The sequence below is a fragment of the Heterodontus francisci genome, chromosome 29 (assembly GCF_036365525.1).
Source record: "Heterodontus francisci isolate sHetFra1 chromosome 29, sHetFra1.hap1, whole genome shotgun sequence".
In the NCBI taxonomy this organism is placed as follows: Eukaryota; Metazoa; Chordata; class Chondrichthyes; order Heterodontiformes; family Heterodontidae; genus Heterodontus; species Heterodontus francisci.
In genome coordinates, this window is record NC_090399.1 from 21273188 (window position 1) to 21300892 (window position 27705).

Here is a 27705-nt window from a genome sequence, read left to right on the forward strand (position 1 = left end):
ATTTTTTATTTATATAAGCAGTCATAATTGTTTACTCCAAAGATACTTCCTTCAAACAAGACTTCCCTATTTATCTGTCCTTGAATCCTTTGAGTATTTTTATTAACAGCTTATCTTTCCAAACTATAGTTAGTTGACCTCTATGCCTACATTTATTTCACTAGCCACTAAAATTGCACTTTAATCAGTCATGTCGATATCATCCCAGTCACTTATTTCCTTGCTGAGGCAGCCCACTTGCTTTGCTGTTTATCCTAGAAAGCCTGTCGCTCTAAGATATAAAACAGTTCGATTATTAACTCTGAGTTCTCCAGCAGTTAGATACAATAACATCAAGTCACCATTCCCTTCACAATCCTAATATTGGCTTCCTAACTTTTAATGCTGATGATCATTCGGCATTTTACATCGCTGAATGGAACAGGGACTGAACCCAACAAACAGCAGGTCCTGCCATGCTCTACAAATGACCACTTTCGCTGTCAATCATTTAAAAGAAACTCTGGTGTGTTGCACACCATTGGGCTGCAAAATGCTATCGTGCTTTATTAGACGCAGAAGTGAGTCAGCATCAAACTCCATTCGAGGAGTTGTGCACAGATTGATACTAATGCACTGTGGAAGCTGTGGTCTGGTACGTGCTTTAAGATGTTTTCAGAAGCATACTGCATTTTAGGATCATTTTGCGTCTGCAGCAAAGTGTCACCTCTGTCCATGTAGATGCACCATTTTAATACGTGTAGATCTGCCATGCTCATATCAAGACAGCAAATATAATATTTTGTAACAGGAGGGCTGTTATGCAAAGTAAGAAACGATATATTATCAGTGGCTGGATACATTATATTCAGGTTTTATTACATGGCTTCTGGCATTAATGGATGGGAAATCACAAGCTGAATATGTACTGGCGTACTCAGAGAGGAAGAAGTTAGACCTCCTATACCTCTGGGCAACACACCTTAGCAAGGATGTCGAGGCCTTAGAGTGGAGAGGAGACTTAGTAAAATTATACTAAAGGTGAGGGAGTTCAGTTATGTGGAGAGACCAGAGAAGCTAGATTCTTCTTCTTGGAGCAGAGAAGGTTAAGAAGCCATTTAATCAAGGTTTTTAAAATTCTTTCCTTGGCTAACACCACTAAAAAAACTTGCTTTTTGTGGAATCGTGTGTAATGTGCTTGCTGAGTTTGCTGATATGACTGCACTCTGGAACTATTCCTGTGAGATGGTGATAAGTTGCTACATGATGCACTTTGTTCTTTCTCATCCCTCTGGTGATTCCCTGTTGGCCTCACAAGCTATAATCCTCAAACAGCTCAGCTATGACCAGCAGGGGCCCCTGCCTTTCTGCGCCAGTTTATTGCGACATCAGTTGCAGAATTCTCAGATTAATTTATTTCCTATATCTGTTACTGAGAAGTGATGAGCTACTATTGCTGTCAGACAAGAAATTCTGTCCAAGTTATGTGAATCATTTGACTTTGCATATACGAGGGAAATGAGTAGTTTTACTCTCTTTCCAAGAATCAGTCTCGTAACAGACTGAGGTAATATGAGGTCACTATGAGAGGTCAGAGCTCTTAGTTAACCACACTAACATAACGTGAAGCAGTGATGTCTCCATGCTCAGACCTGTTTATCTGTTCATTCATTCACTCCCCACAGAACCACTGTCAAAGCCTTCAATCTTCAGTAATTCTAACTATGTGGATACCACCATTGAACTGATCTGTCAAGTATCTGCGGGCAAAGCAAGCTCCATTCTGTGGTGGAAAGGTGACGCAGTGATAACAAATGGCCAACATTATCAGTTAGCACAAAGCAACAGCACGGTGACTATTTCTAAAGCTATAAAATCAGACTGCGGGAACTACACTTGCAAGATGGAGAACTTTGTTAGCAAGAATCAAACTTCATATCTTCTTGCTATTTACGGTGAGTCAAGCCTGCCAGTGATTCATTTATTAGCTAAAAACAATATTTCATGGACACCCCTTGCCCTCATCCTCACTAATTCTCACTTTTTATATGGGCTCTCTCTTGAATGGCAAAGACATTTCCACGGCTGAGAAAGGAGTAGAATGGAAAATCGCAGACTGGTCATGTACAATTTCCTTATATACACTCTCAACATTTATCAGAAGTGCCAAAGTGGAAAATCACCTTTTAAGTTAGCATTGTGTCTGTGACCTCCCAACCCGATTGGGAAACTGATGCGATTGGGTGCAGTGCGGGAAGTCAATGAAGAGAAATACCGGACGGGGCGTAAAACTAGCCCTTCATCCAATCCTGTGGGATTCCTGCCCGCGAGCTAGGTTAATATTACCCCTTGGAATGCCATCAGGATGCCCGTTGTGGGAAATATCACACTGGTGCCTTATGCGACACTCTTCTGAGGGTGGATCGAAGTATACTGTTGGGTCAGATGGAGGGTAAAATAAAAGCAAAATACTGTGGGTTCCGGCAATCTGAAATGAGAACAGAAGGAGTTGGGAATACTCAGCAGGTCTGGCAGCATCTGTGGAGAGAGAAGCAGAGTTAACGTTTCAGGTCAGTGACCTTTCATCAGAACTGGCAAAGGTTGGAAATGCAATAGGTTTTAAGCAAGTGAAGCAGGGGTGGAGGGAGGGGGGAGGGAAGAGAACTAAAGGGAAGGTGTGTGACAGGACGGAGGGCAGGAGAGATTCTCTGGCAAGGTGCTCATGGAGCAAAGGTTAATGGTGGGGGTGAAAGACACAGCATTAGTGCAGAGAGGGTGTTAATGACAGAATAATGGACAGTTCTGTCCAAAAGCACAGACGTGATAAACCAAGTTTAAGGCAGGCACTTGGTAACAAAAAAAAAATTTAATAAAATAATAATAAAAAAGGGCCTGTCATGCTCTGAAATGATTGAACTCCGTGTTCAGTCCGGAAGAGTGCAGAGTGCCGAATCCACAGAATCTGGCAATGCAAAAAGGAGCCATTTCGTCTATTGTGCCTTTGCCAGCTGTTTGAAAAAGCTATCCAATTAGTTCTATTCCCCCTGCACTTACACTATAACACTGCAAATTGTTCCTTTTCAAGTAGTGATCAAATTCCCATTGAAAGTTACTTTCAGCCAGTGCATTGCAGAGCTTAGCAACCCGCTGCATAAATAAAATTCTCCTCATCTCCCCAGTAGTTCTTTTGCCGATTTATCTATAATCTATATCCTCTGGTTACCAACCCTCCTCCTACAAGTGTCATCCATAGCTCAGTTGGTAACACTTTCACCTCTGAGTCAGAAGGCTATGGATGGGTTTAAGTCCCAATCCAGGCACTTGAGCACAAAAATCAAAAAGTGGCACCTCCAGTGCAGTACTGAGGGAGCGCTGCATTGTTGGAGGCACAGTCTTTGGGAAGAGGCGTCAAACTGAGGCCTTGTCTGCCCTCTTAGGTGGACGTAAATGATCCCATGACATTACTTCGAAGGAGCTCAGGAGAGTTATCCCCAGTGTCTTGTCCCTCAGTCTACATCACAAACACAGATTATCCGGTCATACACTCATTGCTGTTTGTGGGATCTTGCTGTGCACAAATTGACTTTCGCATTTCCTACATTACAACAGTGACTGTACTTCCAGAAACGCAGTCATTGGCGGTAAAATGCGTCGGGGATTCCCTGTGGTCATGGCAGGTGCTATATAAATGCAAGTCTTTCTATCAAAATCTCTCATGATTAATCTCTCTATTAAATCCTCCCCCTTAACCTTTTCTGCTCCAAGGAGAACAATCCCAGCTTCTCCCGTCTATCCACATAACTGAATACACTCATCCCTGGTATCATTCTTGTCAATCTCCTCTGCACCCTCCCCAGGGTAATCTAGTGATAACTGCATCTTTAAGGGGGAAAGGGCAAAAAAGCTAACCCTGTTTGAAATTTATAATCTGATTTGAAAATATTATAGGTTTGATCGAATGTTTTCTGTTACAGGTCTTCCACCTCTGCATCATTGCATAGTGGGATTGTCCATTACTGCACTGATTTCTGCTGCAGCAGTCATCATTGGAATAATAATTTTATGTTTGCATCAGGACAGCCAAACAATAAGTAAGAAAAACTTGTTCTTTGCACAGTCTGTACTTTGAAAGTTTAAAATTATTAGTATTTTATCATGAAGACACTGTGAAACTTTTAAATATGATACCTGAGCCATCTGGTTTTTGATGTATGGAGTGATTAGTTCAAATGTGTGAATATTCTCTGCTTGAAAGGATGCTGTCACTTTCAAAGGGGAATTCTGCAGATACTTGAAGTGGGGGAAAGGTGCAGGACTATGGGGAAAGAGCAGGGAAGTGGGGCTGATTGGATAACCCAGAGCTGCCACAGGCACGATGGGCCAAATGGCCTCTGTCTGTTTTGTAATATTCTGTTGGTACTGTTGATGTCCTTTTTGTTTATTTTTCCAGGTCTTAAATTTCAAAACAACATGCTACTATTCTTGCAGATTGCTGCAATGGTTTCAGTGGCCATTCTTCTTGCTGCCTTTGTTTGTTGGATAAAGGCTGAAGGTACTGTTAGTGTTCATGATTATTTTCCCTTGGATGTTAGCTGTATTTGTACAAAACATCTGACAGGGACAGCTGGTGGAATGGGCAGGCAAGTGACAGAAGGAATTTAGTGCAGAAAAGTGTGAAGTGATACATTTTGGTAGGAAGAACGAGGAGAGACAATATAAATGAAAGGGTACAATTGAAAAGGGTGGGGGGGGGGGGTGCGGGAGCAGAGGGACCTGGAGATATATATGCACAAATGATTCAAGGTGGCAGGGCAGGTTGAGAAAGTGGTTAATAAAGTATACGGGATCCTGGGTTTTATAAATAGAGGCATAGAGTACAAAAACAAGGAAGTTATAATAAAGCTTGATAAAACGCTGGTTGGGCCTCAACTGGAGTATTGTGTACACTTTTGGGCAGCACACTTTAAGAATAATCTTAAGGCATTCGAGAGGGTGCAGAAAAGATTCCTGAGCATGCTTCCAGTGATGAGGAACCTCAGTTACTTGGAAAGATTGGAGAAGCTGGGGCTGTTCTCCTTCGGGGAACAGATTAAGAGGAAATTTGATAGAGGTGTTCAAAATCAGAAAGGGTTTGGATAGAGTAGACAGGGAGAAACTGTTCCCACTGGTGGAAGGATCCAGAACCAAAGGACACCAATTTAAGGTGATTGGCAAAAGAAGCAATGGCGAGGGGAAATAAAAGGCGGTGAATGGTTAGGATCTGGAATACACGGCCTGAGAGTGTGATGCAGGCAGATTTATTCTTTTTTATTCATTCATGGGATGTGGGCGTCGTTGGCCAGGCCAGCATTTATTACCCATCCCTAATTGTCCTTGAGTAGGTGGTGGTGAACAGCTGTAGTCCATGTTGTGTAGGTACACCCACAGTGTCATAGAGTTATACAGCACAGAAACAGGCCACTCGGCCCATCGTGTCCGTCCTGGCCATCAAGCAACTATCTATTCTAATCCTATTTTTCAGCACTTCACCCATAGCCTTGTATGCTATGACGTTTCAAGTGCTCAGCTAAATACTTCTTAAATGCTGTGAAGGTTCGTGCCTCTACCATCCCTTCAGGTAGTGCGTTCCAGATTCCAACCACCCTCTGGGTGAAAAAAATTTTCCTCAAATCCCCTCTAAACCTCCTGCTCCTTACCTTAAATCTATGTCCCCTGGTTATTGACAACTCCGCTAAGGAAAAAAAGTTTCTTCCTATCTACACTATCTATGCCCCTCATAATTTTGTATACCTCAATCAGGTCCCCCTCATATACAGCTTCATCATAACCTCCCTGCTCTTATATTCGATGCCTCGGCTAATAAAGGCAAGTATCCAATATGCCTTCCTAACCACCTTATCTACCTGTGCTGCTGCTTTCAGTGATCTACGGACAAGGTCCTTCTGACCCTCTGTACTTCCTCAGGTCCTACCATCCATTGTATATTCCCTCGCCTTGTTAGTCCTCCCAAAATGCATCACCTCACACTTCTCAGGATTAAATTCCATTTGCCACTGATCCGCCCATCTTACCAGCCCATCTGTATAGTCCTGTAATCTAAGGCTTTGCTCCTCACTATCTAGGACAACAGCAATTTTCGTGTGCTGTTAGGAACTCCCTTCAACTCAGTTGAGGCCTTCAAGAGAGAACTGGATCATTATCTAAAGAGAAAAAATTTGCAGTGCTGCGGGGAAAAGCCGGGGGAGTGGGACTCGCTGAGTTGCTCTTGTAGAGAGCCAGCACAGACCCGACAGGCTGACTGGCCTCCTGCTGTGTTGTAACCATTCTATATTCTATGTCATTGGCTGGCCGTGGTAGTGCAGCAGTTATGGAGCTTGGCTAAGAACACAAAAAATTAAAGACTTTCATTTACCATGCACATTTCACAACGTCAGAACATCCCAAAGTACTTTCAATCCAATTAAGTACTTCTGAAATAAAAACAAGATCTGCTGGAAATACTCAGCAGGTCCTGGCAGCATCTGTGGAGAGAGAAGAAGAGTTAACGTTTCAGGTCAGTGACCCTTCATCAGAACTGGCAAAGGTTAGAAATGTAATAGGTCTTAAGCAAATAAAGCGAGGGTGGGGCAAGAGATAACAAGAGGAAAGGTGTTGATAGGACAGAGGGTCACGAAGAATAAATGACCAGAAGGTCATGGAGAAAAGGCAAATGGTATGTTAATGGTGTGGTGAAAGACAAAGTGTTAGTACAGAGAGGGTGTTAATGGACAGAAAAATGATAGCTTTGGTCCAAAGCACAAATCTGAAAAAAAACACAGTAGGTAGGTACATAGTTAAAAAAAAAAAGTGATGAAACAAACTAAAGTAAACTAAACAAATAAAAAATACTAAAAATAAAAAGAGGGGCCTGTCATGCTCCGAAATGATTGAACTCAATGTTCAGTCCGGCAGGCTGTAGCGTGCCTAATCGGTAAATGAGATGCTGTTCCTCGAGCTTGCGTTGATGTTCACTGGAACACTGCAGCAATCCCAGGACAGAGATGTGAGTATGAGAGCAGGGGTGTGTGTTGAAATGGCAAGCAACCGGAAGCTCGGGGTCATGGTTTCGGACTGAGTGGAGATGTTTCACAAAGTGGTCACCCAGTCTGCGTTTGGTCTCCCCAGTGTAGAGGAGACCACATTGTGAGCAGTCAATACAGTCCATTAAATTGAACGAAGTACAAGTAAATAGCTGCTTCACCTGAAAGGAGTGTTTGGGGCCTGGGATAGTGAGGAGAGAGGAGGTAAAAGGGCAGGTATTACACCTCCTGCGATTGCAGGGGAAGGGGACGAGGTGTTGGGAGTAATAGAGGAGTGGACCAGGGTGTTGCAGAAGGAACGATCCCTTCGGAATGCTGACAGGGGAGGGGAGGGGAAGATGTGTTTGGTGGTGGCATCACGCTGGACGTGACGGAAATGACGGAGGATGATCCTTTGGATGTGGAGGCTGGTGGGGTGGAAAGTGACAACAAGGGGTTCTGGGAAGGAGGGGAAGGGGTGAGGGTAGAGGTGTGGAAAATGGGCCGGACACGGTTGAGGGCCCTGTCAACCACAGTGGGTGGGAGAGGGGGTGGGGGGGAGGGGGAATCCTCGGTTGAGGAAAAAGGAAGGCCTATCAGAAGCGCTGTCATGGAAGGTAGCATCATCAGAGCAGATGCGTTGGAGACGGAGAAACTGGGAGAATGGAATGGAGTCCTTACAGGAGACAGGGTGTGAAGAAGTGTAGTCGAGGTAGCTGTGGGAGTCGGTGGGCTTATAGTGAATATTAGTAGACAGCCTATCCCCAGAGATGGACTCAGAGAACTCGAGGAAGGGAAGGGAAGTGTCGGAGATGGACCATGTGAAGGTGAGAGAAAGGTGGAAATTAGAAGCAAAGTTGATAAAGTTTTCCAGTTCTGGGCGGGAGCAGGAAACGGCACTGATTCAGTCATTAATGTACTGGAAAAAGAGTTGGGTGGGGGGGGGGCCTGAGTAGGACTGGAACAAGGGATGTCCCACAATGAGGCAGGCATAACTAGGACCCATGCGGGTACCCGTAGCAACACCTTTTACTTGACGGATACTTTTGAAGCCTGGTCAGTGTTGTAGGAAGTGTGGTTGCATCAATTTAAATTTGTCATGGGAAAGTGAGGAGAGATTAGGAGGAATTCTGTTACTTTGGATGTTGTTAAGAGCATGGAATGTTCTGTCATCGGGAGCAGTTTGAGACAGAGACCATTGCATCTTTTAAGGGATAAATGAGAAGACTATGGTCACCGATCTGGGCACTGTGATTAGTTATGGATCACTCTCGCAAAATACTTGCACAGAACTAATGGGCCTCCTTCTGTGCTTATGGTCTTTAAGTAAAGAATTCCCTTAAGTTGTATCCCGTTTCAATGAATGTGTGTAATTTTATTCACCTTTTGTTCTTTCAATAGGGATTTCTGGAGTTACAGGATTTATGTTGGTTCTTTTGTGTGTCCTGCTAATAATAACGATATTATCGGCTTGTAGTATGAAGGTCTGTGACGTGAAATGGTTAAATAAGATCGTGAAGAGCAGACGTAGGTTCAAACATGAATTTTATTATTATTTATATCATTCTTTTCATGCCCTCCATTAAGTCTCCTCTTTGCAATCTCTGCTCCATTTAAAGAGTCCCATTAACCTCCTCCTGCTAACCTCTGCTGTACACTCACTGTGGTAATAATGCCTTTCTGTGAATCTTGCCATTGCTATGTAGCTAACTACTGGCTCCCAAGACAAGCCTGGATGTTGGTGAAAACATTTATGGACTCGTCATTGAGTAAATAATTTCCTTGATCCCATTACTTTAACATAGTTTGCATTTGTCTTTATTTTGCTTTCATGCAGCTTGATCCTCTTTCCCTGCCTAGTCCCCCATCCCATCATAAGGTCAGAAGTGGGGATGTTCGCTGATGATTGCACAATGTTCAGCACCATTCGTGACTCCTCAGATACTGAAGCAGTCCGTGTATAAATGCAGCAAGACCTGGACAATATCCAGGTTTGGGCTGATAAGTGGCAAGTAACATTCGCGCCACACAAGTGCCAGGCAATGACCATCTCCAACAAGAGAGAATCTAACCATCTCCCCTTGACATTCAACGGCATTACCATCGCTGAATCCCCCACTATCAACATCCTAGGGGTTACCATTGACCAGAAACTGAACTGGAGTAGCTATATAAATACCGTGGCTACAAGAGCAGGTCAGAGGCTAGGAATCCTGCGGTGAGTAACTCATCTCCTGATTCCCCAAAGCCTGTCCACCATCTACAAGGCACAAGTCAGGATTGTGATGGAATACTCTCCACTTGCCTGGATGGGTGCAGCTCCAACAACACTCTCAAGAAGCTCGACACCATCCAGGACAAAGCAGCCCACTTGATTTGGCACCCCATCTACAAACATTCACTCCCTCCACCACCGACGCACAGTGGTAGCAGTGTGTACCATATACAAGATGCACTGCAGCAATGCACAAAGGCTCCTTAGACAGCACCTTCCAAACCCGCGACTTCTACCAACTAGAAGGACAAGGGCAGCAAATACATGGGAACACCACCACCTGCAAGTTACCCTCCAAGTCACACACCATCCTGACTTGGAACTATATTGATTGAGGGATAAATATTGGCCAAGACGCTGGGGAGAACTCGCCTGCTCTTCTTCGAAATAGTGCCATGGGATCTTTCACATCCACCCGAGCAAGCAAATGGGGACTCGGCACCTCCGACAGTGCAGCACTCCCTCAGTACTGCGGTGGAGTGTTAGCCTTGATTTTTTGCTTAGGACGTAAATCCGGAACATTGTGATTCAGAGGCGAGAGTGTTAACACTGGGCCAGAGCTGACACCTACACTCTGACGTAGGGACCATACCTTTAGTAGAGAATATTCCTGCTCCTGAGATTAGTACATCACCTGGGCACGTCAAGTACAGGAGAATCGGGTAAAGAGAAGCAGTCATCTACAAGGGAAGTCGCCTAATTTTCTGTACATTAATTTAAATGGATGGAGAATCGAATAGGCTGTGTTAGGGACCTGCACTCGTCCCTGTCCTATTTTTCCTCTATTCACTTTGCCCAGTCCAATAATCCCAAGCACAGGAATAGAAAAACCTTCTCAACACTTTTCTTGGCCAGTTGCACAGCTGGAGGCCGACAGGTCAGAGTTTGTGTGTGTGTATGCGATGTTGTTCTCTCTGTGATTCTTTCTGTTTTATTTTGACAGCTTGTCGTGTCACCTTGGATACAGTAACTCCATTGGATGGAATCATTGTGACATGTGCGTCAAGTATTCTGATTGCAGAAATAATTAAACAAGCTGGTGAGTGTTCAATGATAAAACTGTAGCTGACAACTTCACCAAAGTAACATCTCATAAGGAGAGTCAATTGCTGAGTTATTTTTGCTACAGTTTTCATGGGAAACCATCAAATTACTGAAGTTCACAGAATCACAATTGTTACAGTGCAGAAGGAGGACATTCAGCCCATTGTCTCCACGACAGAGCAATTCACTCAGTACCAATCCCCCGTCTTCTCCTCGTAATCCTGCACATTCTTCCTTCCCACATAACAGTCTAATTCCCTTTTGAATGCTTCAATTGAACCTGCCCCCACCATGTTCTCAGGCAGCGCATTCCAGACCTTAACCACTCGCTGCGAGAAAAAGTTTTTCCTCATCTCACTTTTGCTTCTCTTGCCAAATGCATCAAATCTGTGCCCCCTCGTTCTTGATCCTTTCACGAGTGGGAACAGTTTCTCTCTATCTACTCTGTCCAGACCCCTCATGATTTGAGTACCTCTATCAAATCACCTCTGAGCCTTCTCTTCTCCAAGGAAAACAGTCCTAACCTCTCCAATCTATCTTCATAACTGAAATTCCTCATCCCTGGAACCATTCTAATGAATCTTTTCTGTACTCTCTCCAATGCCCTCACATCTTTCCTAAAGTGCAGTGCCCAGAACTGGACGCAGTACTCCAGCTGAGGCCAAACTAGTTTCTTATACATTCAACATGACTTCCTTGTACTCTATGCCGCTATTAATAAAGCCCAGGATACAGCATGCTTTACTAACCGCTCTCTCAACCTGTCCTGCCATCTTTAATGACTTATGCACATATACACCCAGATCACTCTGCTCCTGCACCCACTTTAGAGTTGTACCCATTATTTTATATTGTCTCTCCGTGTTCTTCCTACCACATTTCTCTGCATTGAACTTCATCTGCCACCTGTCTGCCCATTCCACCAACTTGTCTATGGTCCTTTTGTAGTTCTACACCATCCTCCTCATAGTTCACAATGCTTCCAAGTTTCGTAGCATCTGCAAACTTTGAATTTGTGCCCTGTACACCAAGGTCTAGGTCATTAATCTGTATCAGGGAAAGCAAGAGTCCCAACACTGATCCCTGGGGAACTCCACTACAAACCTTCCTCCAGCCCGACGAACATCCATTAACCACTATTCTTTGTTTCCTATCACTCGGCCAATTTCGTATCCATGTTGCCATCTTCCCTTTTATTCCATGAGCTACAAGGTAGCTCGCAAGTCTGTTGTGTGGCATTGTATCAAATGCCTTTTGAAAGTCCATGTACACCACATCAACAGCATTGCCCTCAGCAACCCTCTCTGTTACCTCCTCAAAAAACTCCAGTGATTTAGTTAAACATGGTATTCCCTTAAGAAATCCATGCTGGCTTTCCTTAATTAACTCACATTTGGCCGTGTGATTATTGATTTTGTCCCAAATTATTTTTTCTAGACGTTTCCTCACCACCAAAGTTAAACTGACTGGCGTGGAGTTGCTGGGCTTATCTTTACACCCTTTTTTGAACATGGGCGTAAGGTTTTCAATTCGACAAAGGTGTAACATTTGCAATTACAGTGCCGAGGAAGCCATTTGGCCCATTGTGTCTCTGCTGGACCAAACCAAATCTAATCCCACTGCCCATCTTTTCCCTTTAGCCCTGCATCTGCCACTTTTTCAAATATTTATCCAATCTAATAGTTATAATTGCTCCTTCTTGAAACGTTACCTGGGGTATTTCTTGAGTAAAGAAATTTCTTCCAATCTTTATCCTTGTTCTGTTCGGAGGTCTCATTTTAACATGACTTCAATTTAAGGAAAACTGGGCAAGGTGTGCACTGAATGGCCGATCATATACACCATCACCCCAAGATAAATTACCCTCTTGGTGATCATTATAAATCATGATCTTGTGTGATTAAATCTTCGACCAGTCAAAATAGCCTGCCCCTGCTCACTCTGGCAACACCCTACATAATTTTAAAACCCTCCATTAAATCTTACCAAATCTCAAGTCTATCCTCAGATCTCCGTGTCAGTCGGTAGCACTCTCTCTTCCGAGTCCGAAGGTTGTGGGTTCGAGTCTCACTCCAGATAGTTGAGCATAAAATCCAGGCTAACAAATTAGTGTACTACTGAGGGAGTGCTGCACTGTCATGGGTGCCGACTTTTGAATGGGAGGTTAAACCAAAACCCCTCTGCCCTTTCAGGTGGACATAAAAAGTCTCACGGCACTATCTCAAAGAAGAGCAGAAGAGTTCTCTGGTATCCTGGGAAATATTTATAACTTAACTTTGCTGTTTGTGGGACGTTGCTGTACGTAAATTGGCTACTGTATTTCCTACTTCACATCAGTGACTACATTTCAGAAGTACCTTAATTGGCTGTAAAGCAGTTTGGGGCATCCTGCGGTCATGAAAGGGGCTACATAAACGCAAGTCTTTCTTTGCAGCTCTTCTATTTTGTGCACAACTGTCGTTCCACATCCCTGGCATGGTTCGGATGTCAACAGCCATATCCATACATGGAGATGGGCACAAAAGGCAGGCTTACTGCCTGGATCTATTAGGAATCTGGTTGTATGGTGAAGGAACCACAGAGTATAAGCAGAGCTGTAGACATCACACCTTTTAACATAGAGCCACATTCAATAATGCTTCAGGAGGGGTGTGAAGACTGGGCGCTGAGCCTAAGAAGGAAATATTAGGAGGGCTGACCCAAACTTCGGTCACAGGGATGGGCGGGGTGGGGGTGGGGGGGTGGGGTTTGAAAGAAAAAAGAGAGGGAGGTGGGAAGGCAGAAGCATTTCATAGAGGGAATTCCAAAATGTGGGATACAGGAAGCAGCAGGCATGGCTGCCAGTGGTGTGACAAAGGAAGAGTGAGAGGAGAACCGGAAGGGGGAAGGTGGAGCTGAGGGGAATTTCTTTCTGACTTAGAGTGCAGAATGATGGTAGAAGTAGTTTCAGTATTAACTTTCAAATAGGTATTGGATATATACTTGAAAAGGAAAGATTTTCAGAGCTATGAGAAAGAGCAGGGGAGTGGGACTAATTGAATTGCTCTTTCACAGAGCCAGCACAGGCACGATTGACTGAATGGCCTCCTTTTGTTTGTAAGATTTGCAAACTTTATATATTTATTACATTCATAAATTGTCTTTGATGCAGCCTGAAATCAGCTGATGAATTTTCTTTTGTAGATATAAGACGATATCTTAACAGCACAGAAGGAGGCCATTCAGCCCATCGTGACCGTGCCAGTGATAATGTTAGGGGAGAGATTAAAGAAACTTCACCGCACAGTGCCACCTGCCGGCTACACCACATTGTTACAGATTTCTTTCCTAAATGTTTACGTAGTCAATCTTAGTGTTAAATGTTGACATTAAGTTGTGTTCAAAAATTGTGACAACGGGAAGTTGGACAAGAATTGTGCATGTAAAATAAAATAGAATTGTTGTGTATCTTTTTCGATTACTTTGAACTTGCAACTAATATGCTGATTAGAACTGCAGTTCATAGATTTACCTGCTGTTATCTGTTGGCAGATAAAGGATGTGAACCAGCACCCAAACTACAATCAAGTATAATTCCTGCTGTGGTGGTGCCATTAGTTATTCTTGTTGCAGTCTTTGCAACTTACATTACATGTTGTAAGTAATGGATCATACAGGTTGTTTTGAGACAATAACTTACATTTGTACAACATCTTTAACATAGTAAAGCTTCCCAAGACACTTCGCAGATGCATAATTGGACAAAAATTGACATTGATTCAAAGGAAGAGGTGTTAGGACAGGCGACAGAAAGCTTGGTCAAAGACATAGATTATAAGGAGCATCTTAAAGGGGGAGAGAGAGGGGGTGGGGACGACGGGTGGGCAGAGAGGTTTAGGGAGGGAATTCCAGAGCTTGCGGCCGAGGCAGCTGAAGGCAGTTCCGCCAGCGGTAGGGTGAAGGAATTAGGTGATGCACTGGAGGAACCGATTACTCGGAGGCTTGTAGGGCTGGAGGAGGTTAGAGATAGGGAGGGGTGAGGCAGTGGAGGGATTTGACCACAAAGGTGAAAATTCTAAAATGGAGGCGATTGTAACGGCCACAAAGCGGGTGGAATTTCTGCTCATTGCCAGTTTAATTCTTCCCTCCACTTCCAGTCTGACCTCTCTGTCCTCAGTCCCCTGCAGTGTTCCCAGTGAAGTACAACGTAAGCTCGGGGAACTGCACCTCATATTTCGATTGGGCACTTTACAGCCTTCCGGATTCAACATTGAATTCAACAATTTCAGATCATAGCCTTGGCCCCATTTTGTTTTGTGTTTTTCTTTTTTTTTTGTTTTTGATTTCTGGACGGCAGCTACTGGTCATGATTCTGCCAATCCTATTTTCACCTTCTCTAGACCCATCTTTTTTTGTTTCATTACTTCTTATTGTCACCGACGTTTGCTTTGCACCGTCATCCATTTTGTCATCTAATTATTCGGGCCTTCCACCCTATCACAGCCCTTCCATTTTTTCTTTTCGCCTCTCCCCCCTTTCCGTGCCTCAATACTTGCTTTAAACCTGTTGCATTTCTAACTTTTTCCAGTTCTGAAGAAAGGTCATTGACCTGGAACGTGAGCTCTGTTTCTCCCTCCACAGATGTTTTCAGACCTGCTGAATATTTCTAGCATTTTCTAGTTATTTATTTCGGATTTCCAGCATCTGCAGTATTGGTGTCACAAATGACATCCGATGTTGTCATGACCAAGGTAGAGTGTCCCTCCTCATCCTTCTCGACCAGTCAGCAGACTTTGACCTGGTTGACCACACCATCCTCCTCCAATGCCTGTTGTCCAGCTGGGTGGATTACATAGGCTTACCTAGGATATATAACACAGAAACAGGCCATTCAACCAAATCAGTCCCACGCTCCACTTGAGCCTCCTCCCATCTTTCCTCATCTAAACCTGTCATCGTAATGCTCTATTCCCTTCTTCATCATATGCTTGTCTAGCTTCCCCTTAAATGCATCTACAGTGTTCACTTCAACCATTCCTTCCACATTCTCACCACTCTTTGGGTAGAGAGGTTTCTTCAAAATTCCCGACTGGATTTATTTGTGACTATCTTTATATTGACAGTCTCCAGTTATGCTCTTCCCCACAATAGGAAACATTCTCTTTGGCCGGAATTTTACGACCCCCACAATGAGTGGGTTAGTGGCGGGGGAGGGGTGGGCCGTAAAATTGAGCGGGAGGCGGGGGTGGGGCCATTCCTGACGCTTTCCTGCCCCCGCTTCAATTCTACGCAGGGCGGCAGCAACGCAAAGCAACCCGCCCGCCCAAGGCCCATCAAGACCCATAAGTAGCCAATTAATTGCATTTTACCCACGGTCGGGTGTGGGGGGTGACGGCTAAGATAAAAATCAGGCGGCTTTCTTGCGGGCTAGGGGTGCGGCGTCCTGCTTGGGGGCCCTGTGCCCCACAGAGGGCCTCCACCGAAGCCCCAACCATCACCACTGCACAAAATCTCCCCCCACACCAAACAATCCCCCTTGCCTCACCAGGGCTAGGCCAAGTGTCCCCGGCAAGGCCCCAAAAATTTATCTGTCTTCTGGGGCCATCCTTCCTCTAGCTTGCAATGGCTGGGGCTAGTCCCAGCAGTGGTCACCGCTCTGGTGGCGCTGCTGGGTCTAAGAGCTGCCAGCTGGCTGATTGGCCGACAGCTCCGTTAGGCGGGACTTCCTGCCTCAAGGAGGTGGAAGTCCCACCCAAGGCCAATTAAGGGCCTGGGGAGTGAAAATTCCCGGTGCGGCTCCCCAGGCCTGGCGGAGGTGGGCTTGCCCCTGACTTTTCGGCCGATGGGAGGGGCCTCCCGCCCAACATAAAATTCCAGCCTCTGTATCTACTCTACCAAAATCATTCATAATCTTAATAGGTCACTTCTCAGCCCTCCTTTTTCAAGAGAAAAGAGACGCACCCTGTCAATCCTTTCCTGATATATGTATATCCACGCATTTCTGGTATCATCCTTGTAAATCTTCTCTGCACCTTCTCCCATTTCCTCTATATCCTTTTTATAATATGGCAACCAGAACTGCATGCAGTATTTTAAGTATGATCTAACCAAGGTTCAGTAGAGGATTATCATAACCTCCCTGCTTTTCAATTCTATTCCCCGAGAAATATAGCCTAGTGTTTGGTTTGCTTTTTTATGACCTTGCTAACCTGTGGTGCAACTTTTTGTGATTGGTGTGTTTGTATTCCAAGGTCCCTTTGTTCCTGTACCCCACCAAGACTTGCACCTTCCAAGTAATAGGTACCTCCCTATTATTCCTACCAAATGTACTAACTCACATTTATCTGTACTGAGCTGCATTTGCCCATTAATTGCCCATTCTAGAAGTTTATTAATGTCCTCCTGTAATTTGTTGCAGTCCTCCTCCGTATTGAGCATCACCCCCCCCCCCCCCCCCCAATTTGGCATCATCCGCAAATTAAAAAATTGTGTTTTCTGGTTCCAAGGTCCAAATCGTTACTGCAAATTGTGAAAAGCAGAAGTCCCAGCACTGATCCTTGTGGAACATACTTCCCACCTTCTGCCACTCTGAATAACTATCCTTTACTCCCACTCTCTGCTTTCTGTCTTGAAGCCAGCTAGCAATCCATTTGTCCCCTGACTCTGCATTCTCTGGCCTTATTCATTAGTCTATTATGGGGAACCTTATTGAAGGCCTTTTGAAAATCCAAATAAATTGCATCTACTGCATTACCACTGTCTACCTTCACTGCTACCTCCTCAAAAAATTCTGTAAGTTTGATCAAGCAAGATTTTCCCTTTTGAAATCAATGCTGACTATTCCTTTTCTTATTTTCCATTTGTGGATGTTCTTCTATTCTCTCCCTTAATAAAGATTCCGTTTTTTTTTCTACCACCGATGTTAAACTATAATTCCCCGGGCATGTTCTATTTACTTTATTAAATATCGGAATTATGTTTTTATGATCTTCTGGCACTACAGCTTTTTTCTAACGAATTACTGCGATCTCTTCCTCAGATTATTTTTATATATCTGGATGCAATCCATCCGGACCAGGGGTTTATCCTCTTTGAGTATGATTACTGTATTCAATATATCCCTTTTTGTTATTTTAAATGCACTGATCTCATTGCTCATCTCATCATTCAACGTCAAGTCTACCTGTTCTGTTTCCCTGGAGTGAAATAATTATTTAACATTTCTGCCATCTCTCTTTTATTACCTATAGTATTATCCTGTCTGCCCCTTAATGATCCAATTCCCATCACCGCCTTCTTTGTTTTAATTGATGTGCCTATAAAATGATTTACTATTTTGTTTTGTCTTTAATAATTTAATTTCATAGTTCCTGCTTGCCTTCTGGGTTGTTTTTGGTGGGACTGCACTCACCTGGTTCCATTCCTATCTATCTAATCATAGCCAGAGAGTCACCTGCTATGGCCTCTCTCCCTGCTCCTTGCGTGCAATCCTGGTCGCCACATTACCAGAAGGACGTGGAGGCTTTGGAGAGGGGACAGAAGAGGTTTACCAGGATGTTGCCTGGTCTGGAGGGCATTAGCTATGAGGAGAGGTTGGAAAAACTCAGATTGTTTTCACTGGCACGACGGAGGTGAAGGGGCGACATGATAGAGGTTTACAAAGTTATGAGCGGCATGGACAGAGTGGATCGTCAGAAGCTTTTTCCCAGGGTGGAAGAGTCAGTTACTAGGGTACATAGGTTTAAGGTGCAAGGGGCAAAGTTTAGAGGGGATGTGCGAGGCAAGTTCTTTACAGAGAGGGTGGTGAGTGCCTGGAACTTGCTGCCGGGGGAGGTGGTGGAAGCAGATACGATAGCGACGTTTAAGAGACATCTTGACAAATACATGAATAGGAAGGGAATAGAGGGATATGGGCCCCGGAAGTGCAGAAGGTGTTAGTTTCGGCAGGCATCAAGATCGGCGCAGGTTTGGAGGGCCGAATGGCCTGTTCCTGTGCTGTACTGTTCTTTGTTCTTTGACTGGCTGGTGGGTTTTAGGATCATTCTGATAAATCAACTGAGATGGGCTGAATGGCCTTCCTCATCTGTAATTTGCTTGTGACTTTTGTTACAACCGAGGTGGGAGGAGTGCACTGTTTATTCTAGTTCCACTTCTCCATGGGTCACAACATTTATTTAAATTTTTTCCCACTTACCAATAGTCAATCATAGACTCAATCTTTATCCCAGAGTTAAACACACCAACACAAGCAACAAGCGTATCAGTTTATTATAAAAGAAGTCTTAACCAGTCATGAAGTAAAGCATAAACACACAGATTGAAGTAGTAAAGTTCCCTTTTTACCTTAGCCCCTCAGACTCACATGGAAAAATAAAGGGATTTTGTTTTTGAAGCTCTATTGCAGACAAAAAAAAACACCTGGGCTGAATACTTGGTCATTCTTGAAGAAACAGCTGATGAGATATATTGTGTTTCAAAACTGGCATGCACTCTGGTCTCCGAGGACACGTAGACGGGTCACTGGGATCTTTTAAAACAGTTCTTTTCAGGCAGCGTTGAGAAATAATTTATCAGGCTTTTCTTCAAAGACAGGAAGCAAGAAGAGTTAACACAGTGGACTTCTCAGGGTCGTTTAGAGAGATGCTGGAAAGCTGAGCTGGGTTGTGGCCTTCTGTCCTTCCTTGGGAATTCTTTTCTCTCCTTGGAAGTTCTCTTTTCTCCTTGGAAGTTCTCTCCCTTTTAAATATAGTTCAACTCCAACTCAAAACAATTCAAAAGCGAAACCGACAACAGGCGGTCAACCTTTTGATCTCCATCCATCTTGACTTGTCACTTCTTTGTAAACAACTTCTGCAGGGGTCCAAAGTTCTCTGTTGTTTATTGAGCTGGAAGTTAAGTGGTTTTCCAGAAAGTTTTGTTTTGTTTTCCTCACATTGGAAACAGCGGTTTCCCAACTTTGGACAGATTCAGGGTTTTCTGGGGGCTTTTAAAAAAAAATGTTGGAACCTGCAGGAAAACCCCGAATCTGTCCAAAGTTGGGAAACCACTGTCAGCACCTGTCAGCTGTGAAACTGACTTGTGATTTTTGTTTTAAAAGCTAGTCTGAAAGAAGAAGATAATGTAAATTTCTCATCTCTGAAATACATCCACAGGCGAGATAGAAACCTTTAGACATAAAAGTGCCACTTTTAAAAATCATTTCCAGGGATTGTTTTTCAAAGTCAAGTGGCCTTTATATGACTCCCTTTGAAAAACCCAAAGTTTAACATTTCTTCAAGCTTTCAAAAATGAATCCTCAAAAAATATATTGAAGAAAACCCAGAGGCTCTTTCATAACACCGTGCCTGTGACTTTGCTTGTGAAGCAGGTTTAAGGGGAAATAACAAAATAATCTGACCTCACCAGAACATTCCAGTCATAAGAGGTCAAGCAAGAGCCGGTGATATTTTACCAACAGGGATTTCCTGATGCAGCAGTCCTGGCACAGACCAGGAGCGCATAGCTAGAAAATTCCTTAATGTCAGACCATGATTTTCTGAGCATAAAACTGATGCAGAGTTGGAGCGATCAGGGTTTCTATTTCAAACAGTTGACTGATGTTTAGAATTGTCACAAGTTGTGCTATTTTACACTGAATTTCACCTCAAACTTTCAACAATTCAGCACAACAGTGAGGCCCTGTATTCGTGCAATATGCTGAGTTGGTTGACTTTTTTACCGAGGTCAGTTTCCTGTTTTATTTCAGATTTCCTGCATCTACGGTATTTTGCTTTGATTTTAGTTTCCTGCTTCTTGTTTTAACCTCTAGCTGGCAGGTTTTCAATTCTTACTTCCTTTCTGGGAATACGAGTTCCCTTTAGTTACTTTGTGGTGTGTTCCCAGTTTCCTTGTCTGAATTCTTTGGTGTCCTGCTGAAACTTAACAGCTAAATGCTCATTTCTCTCTAGTAAAAGAGACTAAAAGAGAAAGTGGATGAGTTTAAAAGAGAGAGGGGGGGCTTCGATGTTGGCCTGTAATTTCAGAAAATATTAGAATGATGAATGTTAGGCAAGTCCTAAGTGGCATTTAAGCTCACTTTAATGGGTGTGCTTTTAACTCTTTGTAAGTGAATGGGTTTTGAGTGAGTTAAAATCTCGGCCATTTAATATTTTTCATGCCCGTTGATGTTCTTGAACACCTTTCCTACCTCATCAACAGATTTCACTGGCAAACAACTATGAGCCAGTTATATAATGGCCAATTAGAACCGGCGCAGTGGTTAGCACCGCAGCCTCACAGCTCCAGAGACCCGGGCTCAATTCTGGGTACTGCCTGTGTGGAGTTTGCAAGTTCTGCCTGTGTCTGCGTGGGTTTCCTCCCACATGCCAAAGACTTGCAGGTCGATAGGTAAATTGGCCATTATAAATTGCCCCTGGTATAGGTAGGTGGTAGGGAAATATAGGGACAGGTGGGGATGTGGTAGGAATATGGAATTAGTGTAGGATTAGTATTAATGGGTAGTTGATGGTCGGCACAGACTCGGTGGGCCGAAGGGCCTGTTTCAGTGCTGTATCTCTAAATAAATTTTAAAAACCCATAGAATGCTTACAGCATAAATGGAGGCCATTCGGCCTATCAAGTTTATGATAGCTCTCCGCAAGAGCAATTTAGCTAGTCTCACCATTTCCCTGTTGCTGTGCAATTCATTTCCCTTCAGGTGGTTATCCAATTTCCTTTTGAAAGCCATGATTGAATCTGCCTCTGCTACACTTCCAGGCAGTGCACTCCAGATCCTAACCAGTCATTGTGTTAAAAAAGGTCTTCTTCATGTCTCCTTTGGTTCTTTTGCTAATTGCTTTAAACCAGGGTTGCCTAAGATACGGCCCTCGGGCCAGGATCCGGCCCATCCAAAGGTATCTATCCGGCCCGCAGATGTATTTCAGAGATGAGAAATTTCCATTGTCGTCTTCTTTCAGACCAGCTTTTTAAAAAAAATCACAAGTCAGTTTCACAGCTGACAGGTGCTGACAGCGGTTTCCCAACTTTGGACAGATTCAGGTTTTTCTGCAGGTTCCAACATTTTTTTAAAAGCCCCCCCAGAAAACCCCAAATCTGTCTGAGGTTGGGAAACTGCTGTTTTCAATGTCAGCTCCTCAGAGCAAAATGACAGCACGATTTTATTAAAAACTGACCAACCACAAAGCTGCTGTGCAGAGAGCTCCTGCTCCCTGCAACTATCAGAGGGAAGGGGAGGGGACAGAGAGGGGGGAGAGGGTGGAGGGGGGGAAAGAGAGATAGAGAGAGAGAGATTGGCGGGAGAGGGTAGAGAGAGAAGGGGCAAGTGAGGGGGAGGGGAGAGAGAGACCGAGAAGGGGGCAGGGGGGACAGAGAGGGGGAGCAGAGAGAGAGAGAGGGGTGAGAGAGCCAGGGGGCGAGAGAGAGAGAGAGACAGAGGGGGTCAGGGGGAAGAGAGAGGGGTGCAGTGAGAGGGGAGAGAGAGACAGACAGGGAAGTGGGGGGAAGGGTCAGAGAGAGTGCTCAAGATCGTTTGTGACAGATGACCATCTGTCCAGAATACTGCGCATCACTACAATGTGCGGGCAAACATTGACTACTTGTGCAAGCAAAAAATGCCAGGTATCTCACTAAATCAATGTCCAACATAGTGACGAGAAAGTAAGTCAATAAATTAATCTCATATAAAGCTTCTTCACAAAAATGCACATTTGGTGTTTTGATGAATAGTAAGATAAATTTTTAATGCCTTTATCTTTCTGAAATTGTCTCACCAATCCCCTATGCAAGACAAAAATTGTAATGTGCCCCCCCCCCCCCCTGCCATGTGCAAAGGTTGAACAGCCCTGCTTTAAACCTATATCCTCGGGGTCTTGACCCTTCCACCAGTGGGAAAGGTTTCTGCCTAACTATTCAGTCTAGACCCCTCATGATTTTGAACACCTCTATCAAATCATCTCTCAACCTTCTCATCTCTAAGGAGAACAACCTCAGTTTCTCAAATCTATCCATGTAACTGAAGTCCCTCATCCCTGGAACCATTCTCATAAATCTTTTTGTTCCCTCGCCAAAGCCTCAAAGACTTTGCATCCTTCCTAAAGTGTACTGCCCAGAATTATACAAATATTCCAGTTGAGACAGTATCAGAGTTTTATAAAGATTCACCATAACTTCCGTGCTTTTGTACTCTGTGCCTCTCTTTATAAAGCCCAGGATCCCGTTTAATTTTTTAGCCATTTTCTCAACCTGCCCTGCAACCTTCAATGATCTGTCCATGCATAGCCCCAGGTTTCTCCATTCCTGCGCCATCTTTAGAATTGTACCCTTTAGTTTATAATGCTCTCCACATTCTTCCTACCAAAATGTATCATTTTGCCCTTCTCTGTGTTGAGTTTCATCTGTCACATGTCTGCCCATTCCACCAGCTTGTCTATGCCCTCTGAAGTCTATCACTATCCTCCTCACACTTCATTATATTTCCAAGTTCTGTGCCATCTGGAAATTTTGAAATTGTGCCCTGTACACCCAAGTCCAAGTCGTTAAAACATATCAAGAAAAGTAGTGGTCCTATTACCGACTCCTGGGTAACCCCCACTGTCTGAGAAACAGCCGTTCACCACTACTCTCTGTCTCCTGTCACTCAGCCAACTTCCTATCAATGCCGCCACAGTCCCTTTTACTCCATGGGCTTCAACTTTGCTGGGAAGCCTATTATGTGGCACTTTATCCAATGCCTTTTGGAAGTCTATGTACACCACATGAATGGCATTACCCTCATCAGTCCTCCCTGTCACCTCATCAAAAAACTCAATCCAGTTAGTTCACCGTGATTTGCTTTTAACAAAGCCATGCTGGCTTTCCTTACTAAATCCACACATGTCCAAGTGACTGTTAATTTTGTCCCAGATTATCATTTCTAAAAGCTTTCCCACCAACAAGGTTAAACTGACTGGCCTGTAGTTGCTGGGTTTATCCTTACATCCTTTTTTGAACAATGGTATAACATTCACAATTTTTCAGTCCTCTGACATCACCCCTGCATCTAAGATAATGGGCAGTACCTCCACAATTTCCACCTTTGCTTCTGTCAGTATCCTCGGATGCATCCCATCTGATCCTGGTGCCTTATCAACTTTAAGTTCAGCCAGCCTTTCTAATACCTCTTCTTCATTAATTTTTAACCCATCCAGAATCTCAAGTGCCTCCTCTTTCATATAACTTTTGCAGTCTCGTCTTCCTTGGTAAAGACAGATGCAAAATACTCATTTATTACCTCCGCTATGCCCTCTTCCTCCATGCATAAGTCTCCGTTTTGATCCCTAATCAGCCCCACTTACTGCAATGTTACTATTCATATTCCTATAGAAGACTTTTGGATTCAGTTTTATGTTAGCTGCCAGTCTCTTCTCATGCTCTCTCTTTGCTCCTCTTATTTGTTTTTCCACTTCCTGTCTGAACATTCTATATTCAGCCTGGTTCTCACTGGTACTATCAACCTGTCATCTGTCATATGTCCCCTTTTTGCTCCTTCATTTTACTCTCTATCTCTTTCGTCATCTAGGGAGCTCTGGCTTTGGTTGGCCTACTTTCCCCTCTTGTGGGAATCTACCTCGTCTGTACCTGAATCATTTCCTCTTTAAAGGCCGCCCATTGTTTCATTACAGATTTGTCAGTTTACCAGGGACAGATCCTTTCTCCCCCTACTGAACTTGGGCCTCCTCCAAGTAAAGTATTTTTTACTTTATATTGTTTCTAGCCCTTTTTCATACCTAATCTAACCTTATGGTGCTATGAACACTCTCTTCCCTAAAAGTTCCCTGACTGACACTTGATCCACATGACCCCCCCCCACCCCCCCTCATTCCCCAGAACCAGATCCAGCAGTGCCTCCTTCCTCATTGGGCCAGAAGCATACTGATCAAGAACATTTCTCCTGAACACACTTCAGAAACTCTTCCCTCTCTTGGCCCTTTACATTATTACTATATTACTATCGCTCGGTATTAGAACAGTTGAAGTCCCCTATTATCACTATTCTATAGTTCTTGCACCTCTCTGTAATTTCCCTCCTGCATTACCACAGCTCCCGCTGCAAGCCTGGTCCTCCTTGCCTATTTGGCAGTTATCTATTCCCTCTCTTCCTGCGTACTCTTAAGCATTTGGGGTGACCACCTCCAGAAATGTGCTATGATCGTGGCTGTCAGCCTCGTGGATGCACCGCAGTGATACCAACTGCAACTGACACAGACTACACGGGATGACATATGCTGGCATTGCCAAAATAGCAGAGTACAGGTCAGCTATAGTCATGATCAAATTGTACAGAGCTTTTTTCAGACTGTGGCTTGAATACTGTGTATCCTTCTGGTCACTGAGACACTCAAATACTGGAGGCAGTGCGGAGAACAGCAACAAGATTTATTCCTAGTGTCAGGGGAGCTTGAGTTACAAGGTAAGGCTAGAGATGGGCTTTTCAGCCTGGCAATGAAGGGTCTTATAGATAGTTAATGGAAGAGGTAAGTCTGGAATATTGCTTTATAATACCACAGTAGGACTATAATAGGTTTAAACTATCAAATGTAAATTTAAGAGTTATATCCAAAAGGACTCATTCATACAAAGTATGACAAACACATAGAATGGATTCTGAATACAATAGTGGGGTTGGCAACTACTGTTAACAATGTTTAAGGAAGAATTTGATGTTGAATTGGAGAACATTAGGGTCTTGCTGGATGCATTTATTAAGATGGCTGAATGATTTTCCTCATTATCCCTTTTCTGTCCCTCAATCCCTCCTTGATCTGTCTGCAGCCTTTGACGCGGTTGCCCACACCATCCTCCTCCAACGCCTCTCCATCTTCGCCCAGCTGGGTGGGTCTGCTCTCACCTGGTTCTATTCTTATCTATCTTATCATAGCCAGACATCCTGCAATGGTCTCTCTTCCTGCTTTTGTACCATTACCTCTGGTGTCCCCTGAGGATTTATACTTGGCACACTCCTATTTCTCATCCATACAATGAGAGTTTTAACATTTACGCTGACTACACTCAGCTCTACCTCACCACCACCTCTCTTGACTCCTCCACTGTTGTTAAATTATCAGACTGCTTGTCTGACATCCAGTACTGGATGAGCAGAAATTTCCGCCAATTAAATATTGGGAAGACTGAAGCCGTTGTCTTTGATCACTGTTACAAACTCTGTTCCCAAGCTACTGATTCCATCCCTCTCCCTGGCAGCTGTGTGAGGCTGAACCAAACTCTTCACAACCTTAGTGTCATATTTGACCCCAAGCTGAGCTTCCACCCTCATAACTGCGCCATCACTAAAACCTCCAATTTCCACTTCAGTAACATTGTCTGATTCTAGACTTGTCTATTCCAACACATTCTTGGCTGGCCTCCCATGTTCTACTCACCACCACACCCCTACCATAAACATGAGGTCATCCAAAACTCTGCTGGCCATGTCATTACTCACACCAAGTCCAATTCATCCATCACCCCTGTGCTCACTGTTCTACACTAACTCTCAGTTAAGTAACACATTGATTTTTAAATTCTCATCCTTGTTTTCAAATCCCACCATGACCTCACCCCACCCTATCTCTGTAATCTCCTCCAGCCCCACAGACCTCTGACATATCTGCGCACATCTAATTCTGGCCTGTTGAGCATCCCCGATTTTAATTGCTCTGCCATTGGTAGGCTATAATCTCTGGAATTCCTTCCCAAAACATCTCTTCTTCGCTACCTTTCTTTCCCCCTTTAAGATACTCTTTAATATCTACCTCTTTGACTATATTTTTGGCCTGCTGCCCTAATACCACTTTATTCAGGGGAGATGGTGGTGTAGTGGTAATGTCACCGGACTAGTAATTCAGAGACCCAGGCTAATGTCCTGGGGGACCATGGGTTCAAATCCCACTATGGCAGCTGATGAAATTTAAGTTCAATTAATTCAATGGAATAGCTAGTCTCAGTAATGGTGCCATAAAACATTGATTTTTGTTTAAAAAAACCCTTCTGGGTTCACTCATGGCCTTTAGGGAAGGAAATCTGCCACCCTTACTGTTCTGGCCTACATGTGACTCCAGACCCACAGCAATGTGGTTGACTCTTAACTGCCCTCTGAAATGGCCGAGCAAGCCACTCAGTTGTCAAGGGCAATTAGAGATGGGCAACAAATGCTGGCCTTGCCAGCGATGCCCACATCCCATGAAAGAATTTTTCACAAAATGGATAGGCCTCAATTTTGGTTTATAACACTCCTGTGAAGTGCCTTGGAAAGTTTTATGTTGAACGTCAGTTCAAGTTATTGATTTTTCTTGAGATAACCTCTCATAAGTTTTGAAATGACACTGATTGTAACTAGGAATTGCTTTATCTGCTAAGTAATACAAAATAATGAACTAAGTAGTTTCGTAAGAAGTTGTTAAGGCTTGGGTACACTAACTTTGCATGGTAGAGATTGGAAGGTCAAAGTGTAATTGGAAAAGAGTTAATTGGAGCAGATTTTCCAGTTCCTGGCCCTGGGACTATTGGATCTTCAGGGTGCAGCAAATAGAAGGGAAATCGAAAGCAAAATACTGCGGACACTGCAGATAAGAAATGAAAACAGAAAATGCTGGCAATACTGGAAATCCTCAGCAGGTCAGGCAGCATCTGTGGAGAGAGAAGCAGAGTTAATGCTCCAGGCCGTTGACCTTTCGTCAGAAGGATAATGGGGCGCACTCCCATTCCAGGCACACATGCTGCTCCCCGCCCAATATTCCTGTAATCCCAGGTAATCCACTAGAAGCAGAAACAGGAAAATCTGCCCAACTGCTTCTGAACTGATCACTCAAATTGTTGAATGGTTAAAGTGTTGTTCAGCACATGTGTCGATTGATGCAACTTATTGTGTGGTCACATCAACAGACAGAAAACAAAGGAGAAAACAGAAGAGATCCCCATGTGCAGGTCAAAGTGAAGAAAATCTTGACCAATCTCAAAAGCCTGTAAGTATTGGGATAAAGAACCGGTTAGAAGTAAAGCCATTGCGCTGAGCTCCTCCGTAAACTTGAAGTCATATCAAATTCTGCTGTCCTTGCTCGGACCAAGTCCTGTTCACCCATCACCCTGTGCTCACTGATCTATGTTGGCTCCCACTCAAGCTACACCGAGATTTTAAAATTCTCACCTTTTGTTTTCAAATCCCTCCATGTCTTCACCTCTCCCTATCTCTATGATCTCCTCCAGCCCCTCAACTCTCTGACATATCTGTGCTGCTCTAATTCTGGCCTCTTGTACATTCATAGGAATAGGAGTAGGCCATTCAGCCCATCGAGTCTGCTCCGCCATTCATTACGATCATGGCTGATCATCCACTTC

The 27705-nt window shown here is 43.9% G+C and overlaps 1 protein-coding gene across 4 annotated transcripts in view; it reads left to right on the forward strand.

The window, feature by feature from the left end:
- Window positions 1–27705, forward strand: part of LOC137346179 (carcinoembryonic antigen-related cell adhesion molecule 2-like) — a 46296-nt gene that overhangs the window by 13938 nt on the left and 4653 nt on the right. The window contains exons 3-9 of one of the 4 annotated variants that reach the window (XM_068009564.1): window positions 1665–1934; window positions 3954–4070; window positions 4430–4531; window positions 8439–8564; window positions 10256–10351; window positions 13888–13992; window positions 27253–27332. In XM_068009564.1, the coding sequence (XP_067865665.1) occupies window positions 1665–1934; window positions 3954–4070; window positions 4430–4531; window positions 8439–8564; window positions 10256–10351; window positions 13888–13992; window positions 27253–27332 (896 nt within the window). Of the gene's footprint in view, window positions 1–1664; window positions 1935–3953; window positions 4071–4429; window positions 4532–8438; window positions 8565–10255; window positions 10352–13539; window positions 13867–13887; window positions 13993–27252; window positions 27333–27705 lie in introns of those variants that run through there. The other 3 variants (XM_068009565.1, XM_068009566.1, XM_068009567.1) reach the window with 3 other exon arrangements.